Source organism: Cherax quadricarinatus, chromosome 5, assembly GCF_038502225.1.
Source record: "Cherax quadricarinatus isolate ZL_2023a chromosome 5, ASM3850222v1, whole genome shotgun sequence".
Lineage (NCBI taxonomy): Eukaryota > Metazoa > Arthropoda > Malacostraca > Decapoda > Parastacidae > Cherax > Cherax quadricarinatus.
In genome coordinates, this window is record NC_091296.1 from 3,939,925 (window position 1) to 3,954,062 (window position 14,138).

The 14,138-nt window shown below is 45.6% G+C and overlaps 1 protein-coding gene across 1 annotated transcript in view; it reads left to right on the plus strand.

The window, feature by feature from the left end:
- Positions 1-8,729: 8,729 nt before the first annotated feature.
- LOC128684909 (protein Skeletor, isoforms B/C) overlaps positions 8,730-14,138 on the plus strand; it is a 39,888-nt gene continuing 34,479 nt past the window's right edge. Inside the window, exon 1 of the mRNA XM_053771256.2 lies at positions 8,730-8,805. Within this exon, the coding sequence (XP_053627231.1) occupies positions 8,775-8,805 (31 nt within the window). The 5' untranslated portion in view covers positions 8,730-8,774. The remainder of the gene's footprint in view (positions 8,806-14,138) is intronic.

Genomic DNA, 14,138 nt, shown 5'->3' on the forward strand with positions numbered 1-14,138 from the left:
TACCTCCGTCGTCGTCTTCGCTCCGCTGTTCTCTTTTTACCTTCCCTTCTCGCTGATGGACCAACCTTTCATCCGGACTCTCTCATTGACTCTTTGACAACAACTGACTTACTTTACAAATTCTGATACCTTCAGCCCTTTCTAATTCAATCTCTTGCTACCCTCTACCCCCGTACTATCCCCTGCCCCGCTGTTTTCTGTAACCTACTGATCATCCCTCCTCCCTTTTTCCATGCAATACCCTCACTTCCTTCCCTACCCTGCAGCGCTGTATAGCCCTTGTGGCTTAGCGCTTCTTTTTGATTATAATAATAATAATTGCTAGGTGAACGTGTAAAGCAGTGAGTGGTAAGGAAATTAACACCCAGGTACCTAATGACTGCTGGGTGAACATATGTAAGGAAATTAACACCCAGGTACCTATTGACTGCTGGGTGAACATGTGTAAGGAAATTAACACCCAGGTACCTATTGAATTTTAGGTGAACATATGTAGCAGGTGTAAGGAGACCAGCACCCAGGTACCTATTTACTACTAGGAGAACAGGGACAGCAGATACCTAAATGCTAAAATAGCGTAAAGTTACGCAAGATTCTATTAGTTATATTAAGATTTGTTGTAACCTAACAAAACTAAATTTATTCCAACCAAACCTAACAAAATCAGATTTATTCTCCCCTAAAGTAACCTAGTCTAGTAAGTTTATTTAGACACAGGTAGACATAAGTACAATTATCTTACAAAGGGTAAATTACCTACCAGGATAACCCAGAAAAAAGTCAGTGAATTATTTCAGTTTGTGTCCTTATAATATCTTATTATTTAAACCTTAAAACGTTCAGAAATTGACGCTGTTAATCGCTTAACAAAACGAACAACGTAAAACGAGGATAAAGTTGACGGATGACTTGCAGAAGACAATAATGACAGCAGGAACAATAATGAGAGTTAAGACAATAAATCGCCAGGTGCGTTTGCTGCCTCGGCAACACCAACTGGTGACTGGCGCTCATAAACTGGTAGACAACACGTGACTGGTGCTCATAAACTGGTAGACAACAGGTGACTGGTGCTCATAAACTGGTAGACAACAGGTGACTGGCGCTCATAAACTGGTAGACAACAGGTGACTGGTGCTCATAAACTGGTAGACAACAGGTGACTGGCACTCATAAACTGGTAGACAACAGGTGACTGGCGCTCATAAACTGGTAGACAACAGGTGACTGAAACTCATAAACTGGTAGACAACAGGTGACTGGTGCTCATAAACTGGTAGACAACAGGTGATGGTGCTCATAAACTGGTAGACAACAGATGACTGGCGCTCATAAACTGGTAGACAACAGGTGACTGGCGCTCATAAACTAGTAGACAACGTGTGACTGGTGCTCATAAACTAGTAGACGACAGGTGACTGGCGCTCATAAACTAGTTGACGACAGGTGACTGGCGCTCATAAACTAGTAGACAACAGGTGACTGGCGCTCATAAACTAGTTGACGACAGGTGACTGGCGCTCATAAACTAGTAGACAACAGGTGACTGGCGCTCATAAACTGGTAAACAACAGGTGACTGGTGCTCATAAACTGGTAGACAACAGGCGACTGGTGCTCATAAATTGGTAGACAACAGGTGACTATCGCTCATAAACTCTTAGACAACAGGTGACTGGTGCTCATAAACTGGTAGAAAACAGGTGACTGGCGCTCATAAACTAGTAGACAACAGGTGACTGGCGCTCATAAACTGGTAGAAAACAGGTGACTGGCGCTCATAAACTAGTAGACAACAGGTGACTGGCGCTCATAAACTGGTAAACAACAGGTGACTGGTGCTCATAAACTAGTAGACGACAGGTGACTGGCGCTCATAAACTGGTAGATAACAGGTGACTGGTGCTCATAAACTGGTAAACAACAGGTGACTGGCGCTCATAAACTGGTAGATAACAGGTGACTGGCGCTCATAAACTGGTAGACAACATGTGACTGGCGCTCATAAACTAGTAGACAACAGGTGACTGGTGCTCATAAACTGGTAAACAACAGGTGACTGGCGCTCATAAACTGGTAGATAACAGGTGACTGGCGCTCATAAACTGGTAGACAACAGGTGACTGGCGCTCATAAACTGGTAGATAACAGGTGACTGGCGCTCATAAACTGGTAGACAACAGGTGACTGGCGCTCATAAACTGGTAGACAACAGGTGACTGGTGCTCATAAACTGGTAGACAACAGGTGACTGGCGCTCATAAACTGGTAGACAACAGATGACTGGTGCTCATAAACTGGTAGACAACAGGTGACTGGCGCTCATAAACTGGTAGACAACAGGTGACTGGTGCTCATAAACTGGTAGACAACAGGTGACTGGCGCTCATAAACTGGGAGATAACAGGTGACTGGCGCTCATAAACTGGTAAACAACAGGTGACTGGCGCTCATAAACTGGTAGGCAACAGGTGACTGGCGCTCATAAACTAGTAGACAACAGGTGACTGGCGCTCATAAACTAGTAGACGACAGGTGACTGGCGCTCATAAACTGGTAGACAACAGGTGACTGGCGCTCATAAACTGGTAGACAACAGGTGACTGGCGCTCAAAAACTAGTAGACGACAGGTGACTGGCGCTCATAAACTGGTAGACAACAGGTGACTGGCGCTCATAAACTAGTAGACGACAGGTGACTGGCGCTCATAAACTGGTAGACAACAGGTGACTGGCGGTCATAAACTAGTAGACGACAGGTGACTGGTGCTCATAAACTGGTAGACAACAGGTGACTGGCACTCATAAACTGGTAGACAACAGGTAACTGGTGCTCATAAATTGGTAGACAACAGGTAACTGGTGCTCATAAACTGGTAGACAACAGGTGACTGGTGCTCATAAACTGGTAGACAACAGGTGACTGGCGCTCATAAACTGGTAGACAACAGATGACTGGTGCTGATAAACTGGTAGACGACAGGTGACTGGCGCTCATAAACTGGTAGACAACAGGTGACTAGTGCTCATAAACTGGTAAACAACAGGTGACTGGCACTCATAAACTGGTAGACAACAGATGACTGGTGCTCATAAACTGGTAGACAACAGGTGACTGGTGCTCATAAACTGGTAGACAACAGATGACTGGTGCTCATAAACTGGTAGACAACAGGTGACTGTCGCTCATAAACTGGTAGACAACAGGTGACTGGTGCTCATAAACTGGTAGACAACAGGTGACTGGTGCTCATAAACTGGTAGACAACAGGTGACTGGCGCTCATAAACTGGTAGACAACAGATGACTGGTGCTCATAAACTGGTAGACAACAGATGACTGGTGCTCATAAACTGGTAGACAACAGGTGACTGGCGCTCATAAACTGGTAGACAACAGGTGACTGGTGCTCATAAATTGGTAGACAACAGGTGACTGGTGCTCATAACCTGGTAGACAACAGGTGACTGGTGCTCATAAACTGGTAGACAACAGGTGACTGGTGCTCATAAACTGGTAGACAACAGGTGATTGGCGCTCATAAACTGGTAGACAACAGATGACTGGTGCTCATAAACTGGTAGACAACAGGTGACTGGCGCTCATAAACTGGTAGACAACAGGTGACTAGTGCTCATAAACTGGTAAACAACAGGTGACTGGCACTCATAAACTGGTAGACAACAGATGACTGGTGCTCATAAACTGGTAGACAACAGGTGACTGGTGCTCATAAACTGGTAGACAACAGATGACTGGTGCTCATAAACTGGTAGACAACAGGTGACTGGTGCTCATAAACTGGTAGACAACAGGTGACTGGTGCTCATAAACTGGTAGACAACAGATGACTGGTGCACATAAACTGGTAAACAACAGGTGACTGGTGCTCATAAACTGGTAGACAACAGGTGACTGGTGCTCATAAACTGGTAGACAACAGGTGACTGGTGCTCATAAACTGGTAGACAACAGGTGACTGGCGCTCATAAACTGGTAGACAACAGATGACTGGTGCTCATAAACTGGTAGACAACAGGTGACTGGTGCTCATAAACTGGTAGACAACAGGTGACTGGTGCTCATAAACTGGTAGACAACAGATGACTGGTGCGCATAAACTGGTAAGCAACAGGTGACTGGTGCTCATAAACTGGTAGACAACAGGTGACTGGTGCTCATAAACTGGTAGACAACAGGTGACTGGTGCTCATAAACTGGTAGACAACAGGTGACTGGCGCTCATAAACTGGTAGACAACAGATGACTGGTGCTCATAAACTGGTAGACAACAGGTGACTGGTGCTCATAAACTGGTAGACAACAGATGACTGGTGCTCATAAACTGGTAGACAACAGATGACTGGTGCTCATAAACTGGTAGACAACAGGTGACTGGTGCTCATAAATCGGTAGACAGCAGGTGACTGGCGCTCATAAACTTCTAGACAACAGGTGACTGGCGCTCATAAACTGGTAGATAACAGGTGACTGGCGCTCATAAACTGGTAGACAACAGGTGACTGGTGCTCATAAACTGGTAGACAACATTTGACTGGCTCTCATAAACTGGTAGACAACAGGTGACTGGCGCTCATAAACTGGTAGACAACAGGTGACTGGTGCTCATAAACAGGTAAACAAGAGTTGACTGGCGCTTATAAACTGGTAGACAACAGGTGACTGGTGCTCATAAACTGGTAGACAACAGGTGACTGGTGCTCATAAACTGGTAGACAACAGGTGATTGGCGCTCATAAACTGGTAGACAACAGATGACTGGTGCTCATAAACTGGTAGACAACAGGTGACTGGCGCTCATAAACTGGTAGACAACAGGTGACTAGTGCTCATAAACTGGTAAATAACAGGTGACTGGCACTCATAAACTGGCAGACAACAGATGACTGGTGCTCATAAACTGGTAGACAACAGGTGACTGGTGCTCATAAACTGGTAGACAACAGATGACTGGTGCTCATAAACTGGTAGACAACAGGTGACTGGTGCTCATAAACTGGTAGACAACAGGTGACTGGTGCTCATAAACTGGTAGACAACAGATGACTGGTGCACATAAACTGGTAAACAACAGGTGACTGGTGCTCATAAACTGGTAGACAACAGGTGACTGGTGCTCATAAACTGGTAGACAACAGGTGACTGGTGCTCATAAACTGGTAGACAACAGGTGACTGGCGCTCATAAACTGGTAGACAACAGATGACTGGTGCTCATAAACTGGTAGACAACAGGTGACTGGTGCTCATAAACTGGTAGACAACAGGTGACTGGTGCTCATAAACTGGTAGACAACAGATGACTGGTGCGCATAAACTGGTAAGCAACAGGTGACTGGTGCTCATAAACTGGTAGACAACAGGTGACTGGTGCTCATAAACTGGTAGACAACAGGTGACTGGTGCTCATAAACTGGTAGACAACAGGTGACTGGCGCTCATAAACTGGTAGATAACAGATGACTGGTGCTCATAAACTGGTAGACAATAGGTGACTGGTGCTCATAAACTGGTAGACAACAGATGACTGGTGCTCATAAACTGGTAGACAACAGATGACTGGTGCTCATAAACTGGTAGACAACAGGTGACTGGTGCTCATAAATCGGTAGACAGCAGGTGACTGGCGCTCATAAACTTCTAGACAACAGGTGACTGGCGCTCATAAACTGGTAGATAACAGGTGACTGGCGCTCATAAACTGGTAGACAACAGGTGACTGGTGCTCATAAACTGGTAGACAACATTTGACTGGCGCTCATAAACTGGTAGACAACAGGTGACTGGCGCTCATAAACTGGTAGACAACAGGTGACTGGTGCTCATAAACAGGTAAACAACAGTTGACTGGCGCTTATAAACTGGTAGACAACAGGTGACTGGTGCTCATAAACTGGTAGACAACAGGTGACTGGTGCTCATAAACAGGTAGACAACAGTTGACTGGCACTCATAAACTGGTAGACAACAGTTGACTGGCGCTCATAAACTGGTAGACAACAGGTGACTGGTGCTCATAAACTGGTAGACAACAGGTGACTGGTGCTCATAAACTGGTAGACAACAGGTGACTGGCACTCATAAACTGGTAGACAACAGGTGACTGGTGCTCATAAACTGGTAGACAACAGATGACTGGTGCTCATAAACTGGTAGACAACAGGTGACTGGTGCTCATAAACTGGTAGACAACAGGTGACTGGTGCTCATAAACTGGTAGACAACAGGTGATTGGTGCTCATAAACTGGTAGACAACAGGTGACTGGCGCTCATAAACTGGTAGACAACAGGTGACTGGCGCTCATAAACTGGTAGACAACAGTTGACTGGCGCTCATAAACTGGTAGACAACAGGTGACTGGCGCTCATAAACTGGTAGACAACAGGTGACTGGTACTCATAAACTGGTAGACAACAGGTGACTGGCGCTCATAAACTGGTAGACAACAGGTGACTGGTACTCATAAACTGGTAGACAACAGGTGACTGGCGCTCATAAACTGGTAGACAACAGGTGACTGGTGCTCATAAACTGGTAGACAACAGGTGACTGGTGCTCATGAACTGTGCTCACCTATTTGTGGTTGCAGGGGTCGGGTCGCAGCTCCTGTCTCCTGGGGGTAGGTATTACGTTCTTAATTATGATGTTATTATTTTTGCTATTATTTCTACTGTTCGTTCTGTTGTTCTCTCTGTTCTTTTGTTTTGTTTTCTGTTGTTCTATCTGGTGTTGCGTTTGTTCTCAATGACAGATTCTTATCTTGTCTTTGTTCGTCACCCTGTGTGTGTGTGTGTGTGTGTGTGTGTGTGTGTGTGTGTGTGTGTGTGTGTGTGTGTGTGTGTGTGTGTGTGTGTGTGTGTGTGTGTGTGTGTGTGTGTGTGTGTGTGTGTGTGTGTGTGTGTGTGTGTGTGTGTGTGTGTGTGTGTGTGTGTGTGTGTGTGTGTGTGTGTGTGTCTGTCTGTCTGTCTGTCTGTCTGTCTCTCTCTCTCTCTCTCTCTCTCTCTCTCTCTCTCTCTCTCTCTCTCTCTCTCTCTCTCTCTCTCTCTCTCTCTCTCTCTCTCTCTATCTCTCTCTCTCTCTCTCTTTCTCTCTCTCTCTCTCTCTCTCTCTCTCTCTCTCTCTCTCTCTCTCTCTCTCTCTCTCTCTCTCTCTCTCTCTCTCTCTCTCTCTCTCTCTCTCTCTCTCTCTCTCTCTCTCTCTCTCTCTCTCTCTCTCTCTCTCTCTCTCTCTCTCTCTCTCTCTCTCTCTCTCTCTCTAGCTCTATCTCGCTCTCTCTATCTTTCTCTCCTTCCCTTTCTACAAATCTTCCATTAGGTGTTCCGTAGTTGGGTTGGTAGGGCACTCAGCTCACACACTGAGGTCCATGGATCAATCCCCGGTACGGGTGGGAACATTAGGACGTGTTTCCTTAAGACACCTGTTGTCCATGTTCACCTAGCAGTAAAATAGGTACCTGGTTGTTAGTGAACTTGTGTGGGTCGCATCCTGGGGACAATATTGACCTAATTTGCGGGAAATGCTCAGTATAAACAAGTGACTTTCTATATAGTAGTATGTCACTGATGTGAACTATGGTCTGTATAAGTTGTATCATGTACTGGTATTGTTATTATCCCTCCCACCTTCCCTCCCACCTTCCCTCCCAACTTCCCTCCCACCTTCCCTCCCACCTTCCCTCCCACCTTCCCTCCCACCTTCCCTCCCACCTTCCCTCCCATCCCTTCCCTGCCACCTTCCCCTCCCACCCCCTTCCCTCCCACCCCTTCCCTCCCACCTTCCCTCCCACCTTCCCTCCCACCCTTCCCTCCTCCCACCTTCCCCTCCCCACCCTCCCTGCCCACTTTCCACTCCCACCTTCCCTCCCACCTTCCTCTCCCACCCTCCCCTGCCACCTTCCCCTCCCACCTTTCCCTGACCTCTTCCCCTGCCACCTTTCCCTCCCCTCCTTCCCTCCCACCTTCCTCCCACTCCTCCCTGCCACTTTCCCTCCCAGTAACTGGGAGAAAGTGTCAGCTCTCAATACAATAACAGTCTATAAAAAAAATCACAAATCGTGACCAGAGGTTTATGAAGTTAAGAAGAAGAAGAAGAAGAAGAAGAAGAAGAAGAAGAAGAAGAAGAAGAAGAAGAAGAAGAAGAAGAAGAAGAAGTAGAAGAAGAAGAAGAAGAAAGAAAAGCAAAGTCTTGGCGCTGAATCAAAAGTCAAATTACAACTGTAATTTGTCACTAAAACTGCGTACATGAAGGGAATAATAATAATAATAATAATAATAATAATAATAATAATAATAATAATAATAATAATAATAATGATAATAATAATAATAATAATGATAATAAAATAAAGGAATCCAACCCTAACAAACGTAGAAATAGAAAGACCTAAGAAATATAATCACGACATACAAAATACTCAGAAGACTGGATAGAGAAACTAGGTTCAAGCTGTTTGAACCTCGAGGATAGTGAGTCAGGGTTCGAAGATGGCAGGTAGAGAGCCCATATGAACCCTACAAGGCTTTAAGAGTAGGTACGATCTAGTTCCAGGGATCAAGAAATCTGCAAAGCTGGCAGTAACTAAGAAATATTGCCAGGATGTATGACTCGACATGTGCAAGCGCCTCTAGGCGAGTACAAAGGTGCAATCAAAGGGTAATTCTGCGCAGGCGCGCTGGAAGGCCACGCAAGTATATAAAGCCCAACGGAAGTGCAGGAGCAACTGTCTTGTGGCGTCAGCTGGACAGGGAAGAGCGATGGTGTCTTGGGCCGTCTTCGTGGTGATTGGTAAGAGATCACATCACCTTACTTTACACAGAATATATATACCCGGAGAAGTGTATCAGTAAACTCTCGGTGTATATACATTGATAGTTTACCTTAATCCCTTAAGTGGGACTTAAATTGTCCAAGTTTGAGCAACACGTCGCCATAATCTTCTCTCTCCTATGTACGGGTTATTTGTGTATTGTTCCAGTCATGGTATTGTGACTCTTTGTTCTTAATCCCTTGTCGATAGATTTCCTGACCCAGCATTAACAGGGTTGTGGTTTCTTAGACGATGTTTCGGTCCGTTCTGAGCCATTATTAACAATTCGATGGATAAAAACGTCGCTCCAAGACATCTCTCCCAAGCGAAGTTCAGATGTGTTGAAGCTACGGTATTGTAGATCAGTCTTGAACTGTTCCAGTCACGATATCGTGGATCATTTGTGAATGATTCCAGTCACGAAATCGTGGGTTGGAAGTTGTTCCAGCCACAGTATTGTGCGTTAGTTGTGCAATATTCAAGACGCGGTATTGTGGGTTTGTTGTGAATTGTTCCAGCCACGGTATTGTGGGTCTGTTGTGAATTGTTGCGGCCACTGTATTGTGGGTTTGTTGTGAATTGTTCCAGCCACGGTATTGTGGGTCTGTTGTGAATTGTTCCAGCCACGGTATTGGGGGTCAGTAGTGAATTGTTCCAACCACGGTATATGATAAATTTACACGCACATATCTGTCTATACACACACACACACACACACACACACACACACACACACACACACACACACACACACACACACCCAAAATCTATAAATAAATATAAATATAAATATATATATATATATATATATATATATATATATATATATATATATATATATATATATATATATATATATATATCTTGGGTAGCATTGAAAAATTGGGTAGGTCAAATGTTTGTTAGTGGGATGAATTGTAAAGGACCTGCCTAGTATGGGCCAACAGGCCTGCTGCAGTGTTCCTCCTTTCTTATGTTCTTATATATATATATATATATATATATATATATATATATATATATATATATATATATATATATATATATATATATATATATATATTATATATATATATATATATGTATGTATAGTCACCTAATTGTGGTTGAAGGGGTCGATTCATAGCTCTTGGCCCCGCCTCTTCACCGGTCGTCACTAGGTCCACTCTCTCCCTGCTCTATGAGCTTTAGCATACCTCTTCTTAAAGCTATGTATGGATCCTGCTTCTACGTCACTTTCCAGACTATTGCACTTCCTAACAACTATGGCTGAAGAAATACTTCCTAACATCCCTGTAGTTTATCTGAGTCTTCAGCCTCCAGTTGTGATCCCTTGTTGCTGTGTCACATCTCTGGAACACTAGGTCTAGACCTTTCGCACTTTCCTGCTTCGTCAGGAGCTATGCAATGTTACAAGAGTTGCAACAGCCATGATGAGCCATGACTGGCCATGACTGGCCATGATGGGCCATGACGGGTCATGCGTGAAACACATGCTGACACATGAGAGAATCTTTCAACCTACCTGATGCAAGGTTTTGCAACATTGCGGAGCTGCTGACGAAGCAAAGAAGTGCAACAGGAGTAGAGTTAGTGTTGTCCAAACTCTAGTTGAATAATAACTCTAGGCCTTTCGTGTTATTTAGAGCTAGTAAGCTAGAGTGTGACCTGGTTACTTCAGTTGTCCCAGGAATACAGAGATTCACAGTTACTAACCCCGTACAGTTACACTGCCTGCACCTCCAGGCAAGGCACCAAGAATCTGGTGGAGTGTTGCTTAGGAGGCAGGGCCAGGAGCTGAGACTTAACTCCCCCACCACTCCTGCGAAAACAGCTCAATTAGTATGCGTACAGACATACAGACACACACACACGCACACGCATGTCTCCGGAAGCACACATCAATCAGATAACTGCTGCAGCATATGGGCGCCTGGCAAACCTGAGAACAGCATTCCGATACCTTAGTAAGGAATCATTCAAGACACTGTACACCGTGTATGTCAGGCCCATACTGGAGTATGCAGCACCTGTTTGGAACCCGCACTTGATAAAGCACGTCAAGAAACTAGAGAAAGTACAAAGGTTTGCGACAAGGTTAGTTCCAGAGCTAAGGGAATGTCCTATGAAGAAAGATTAAGGGAAATCGGCCTGACGACACTGGAGGACAGGAGGGTCAGGGGAGACATGATAACGACATATAAAATACTGCGTGGAATAGACAAGGTGGACAAGGACAGGATGTTCCAGGGAGGGGACACAGAAACAAGAGGCCACAATTGGAAGTTGAAGACACAAATGAGTCAGAGAGATAGTAGGAAGTATTTCTTCAGTCATAGAGTTGTAAGGCAGTGGAATAGCCTAGAAAATGATGTAGTGGAGGCAGGAACCATACACAGTTTTAAGACGAGGTTTGATAAAGCTCATGGAGCGGGGAGAGAGAGGACCTAGTAGCAACCGGTGAAGAGGCGGGGCCAGGAGCTAGGACTCGACTCCTGCAACCACAAATAGGTGAGTACAAATAGGTGAGTACACACAGCCCCTCAGCTGGGGGACTGATCACCCCAAAACTACGTCTTTAAGGGTGATGGACTGTTTACATCGTCTTCACATCTCTTCTGCTTCTGCTGCCTCTTCTGTACTGGACAGAAGAAGCCTACTGTGTAGGCGAAACGTTTCGGAATCAAGATACCTAAGTGTTGCAGATGTGTCTTATCAACCTGTCGGTATTGTATACTATTTTTATATTGCGGTGACCTGGCCTTGGCTCCCCAGGTAGAGGAGTCCCGTCTGACTTCTTCTTCATGTCTTGTGCCTTGTGTATGACGTCTAAATTAACGATTACATGTAGATGTATCACCAGTGGTGGGAGGCCCTGTACTAGTTACCTTGTACCCTGTACTGATTATTGTGTACCATGTAATAACTACCTTACAACAACTACAGCATTTGTAGTAACATATTTTCCTACTGTTGCTATCACTATCACCGCTGTCACCTCCGCTCCTTTCACCGCACCAGAGGCACTTTCCATGCTTTCTTTCTCTCGCTCGCTCTCTTTCTCACTTGTAGAGTCAAGTTTTCCCCTACCATGACTCACCACAAGTGTCGCAGTAAAAAAAACATTGAAATGTGCTTCAAGAAATATACATAGACCGCTGCATAATATAATACCACCTGTTAACATGTGTGCACGTGTGTATTCATGTGTGCTTGTATATTCGCTACACATTTGCGTGTCTACACTACATGTCTGCGTGTGTTTACACTTCATGTGTGTGCATGAGTATACACTACATCATGTGCTGCCGTCATGGTGGCTAAAGCTCCCGCTTCACACACGGAGGGCCCGGGTTCGATTCCCGGCGGGTGGAAACATTTCGACACGTTTCCTTACACCTGTTGTCCTGTTCACCTAGCAGCAAATAGGTACCTGGGTGTTAGTCGACTGGTGTGGGTCGCATCCTGGGGGACAAGATTAAGGACCACAATGGAAATAAGTTAGACAGTCCTCGATGACGCACTGACTTTCTTGGGTTATCCTGGGTGGCTAACCCCCCGGGGTTAAAAATCCCAACGAAATCTTATCTTATCTTATCTAGAAAGGAGTGTGTTCTCGCCAGTATTCCAGTACTTGTGTTGACAGGGGCGAGGCTTGACTCCTGGCCGCGCCTCTGAAGTTTCGTTCAACTTTAAAGGTGATTTTAGAAGGTTAAGTTTGGTTTAATATGTTTATTGTGCACCCCGTACCCATCCTGTGGGCGGTAGTCACACCATACCCATCCTGTGGGCGGTAGTCACACCATACCCATCCTGTGGGCGGTAGTCACACCATACCCATCCTGTGGGCGGTAGTCACACCATACCCATCCTGTGGGCGGTAGTCACCCCATACCCATCCTGTGGGCGGTAGTCACACCATACCCATCCTGTGGGCGGTAGTCACCCCTACCCATCCTGTGGGCGGTAGTCACACCATACCCATCCTGTGGGCGGTAGTCACCCCATACCCATCCTGTGGGCGGTAGTCACACCATACCCATCCTGTGGGCGGTAGTCACCCCATACCCATCCTGTGGGCGGTAGTCACACCATACCCATCTTGTGGGCGGTAGTCACACCATACCCATCCTGTGGGCGGTAGTCACACCATACCCTTCCTGTGGGCGGTAGTCACACCATACCCATCCTGTGGGCGGTAGTCACACCATACCCATCCTGTGGGCGGTAGTCACCCCATACCCATCCTGTGGGCGGTAGTCACACCATACCCATCTTGTGGGCGGTAGTCACACCATACCCATCCTGTGGGCGGTAGTCACATCATACCCTTCCTGTGGGCGGTAGTCACACCATACCCATCCTGTGGGCGGTAGTCACACCATACCCATCTTGTGGGCGGTAGTCACACCATACCCATCCTGTGGGCGGTAGTCACACCATACCCATCCTGTGGGCGGTAGTCACACCATACCCATCCTGTGGGCGGTAGTCACACCATACCCATCCTGTGGGCGGTACTCACCCCATACCCATCCTGTGGGCGGTAGTCAAAGATTACAGACGTACATAATGGGTCCAGGGACTGGGCCTCAAAGTTATGATAGCTGAACTAGTTACAAAGGTAATGAACTCCAGGTAGATCTGGTCACAATCATGGCAAGTTACAAAGGTAATGAACCATTTACACTAGTATACATGATTACAATCATTTCGAAGGTATGAAAGGATTTACAATGGTGAGAGAGAGAGAGAGAGAGATGGGGTCACAGAGGGCAGGAGGTGCATATATTTGGAAATGAGGAAGGGTAGGGGGGGATGGGTAGGAACTGGAAGGGGGTATAGGGGAGAAAAGGAGAGAGGGGAAGATGTTCTGAGAATGAAGAAGGTGAAAAGCTCAAGGTGAGGAGGATAGGGGTAGTAAGAGCAGGATGAAGGTAAGGTTGAGACTCTGGAGGAGAAGGAGAGGATCTGGACTGACCTGGAAGTGGATAGGAAGAGGAGCAGGAGGAGTGGATATGATGGTAAAGAAGGTTCCACATTGTTAAAAGAGGAACGAGTGAAAGCAACTCTCTCTCTCTCTTAGACCAACAGTGAATCATCCAGGGAGGAAATGAAACAATAAATATACAGAAAGGAAATCTTGTAAAACTGTGCAAGAAATTTGTGTGCATGACAGGGGCTTTCTATGTAGGCCTATATACTTTGTACATGTACTTGTGGACATAAAGATATTATTATTATTATTATTATTATTATTATTATTATTATTATTATTATTATTATTATTATTATTATTAGTATTAGTATT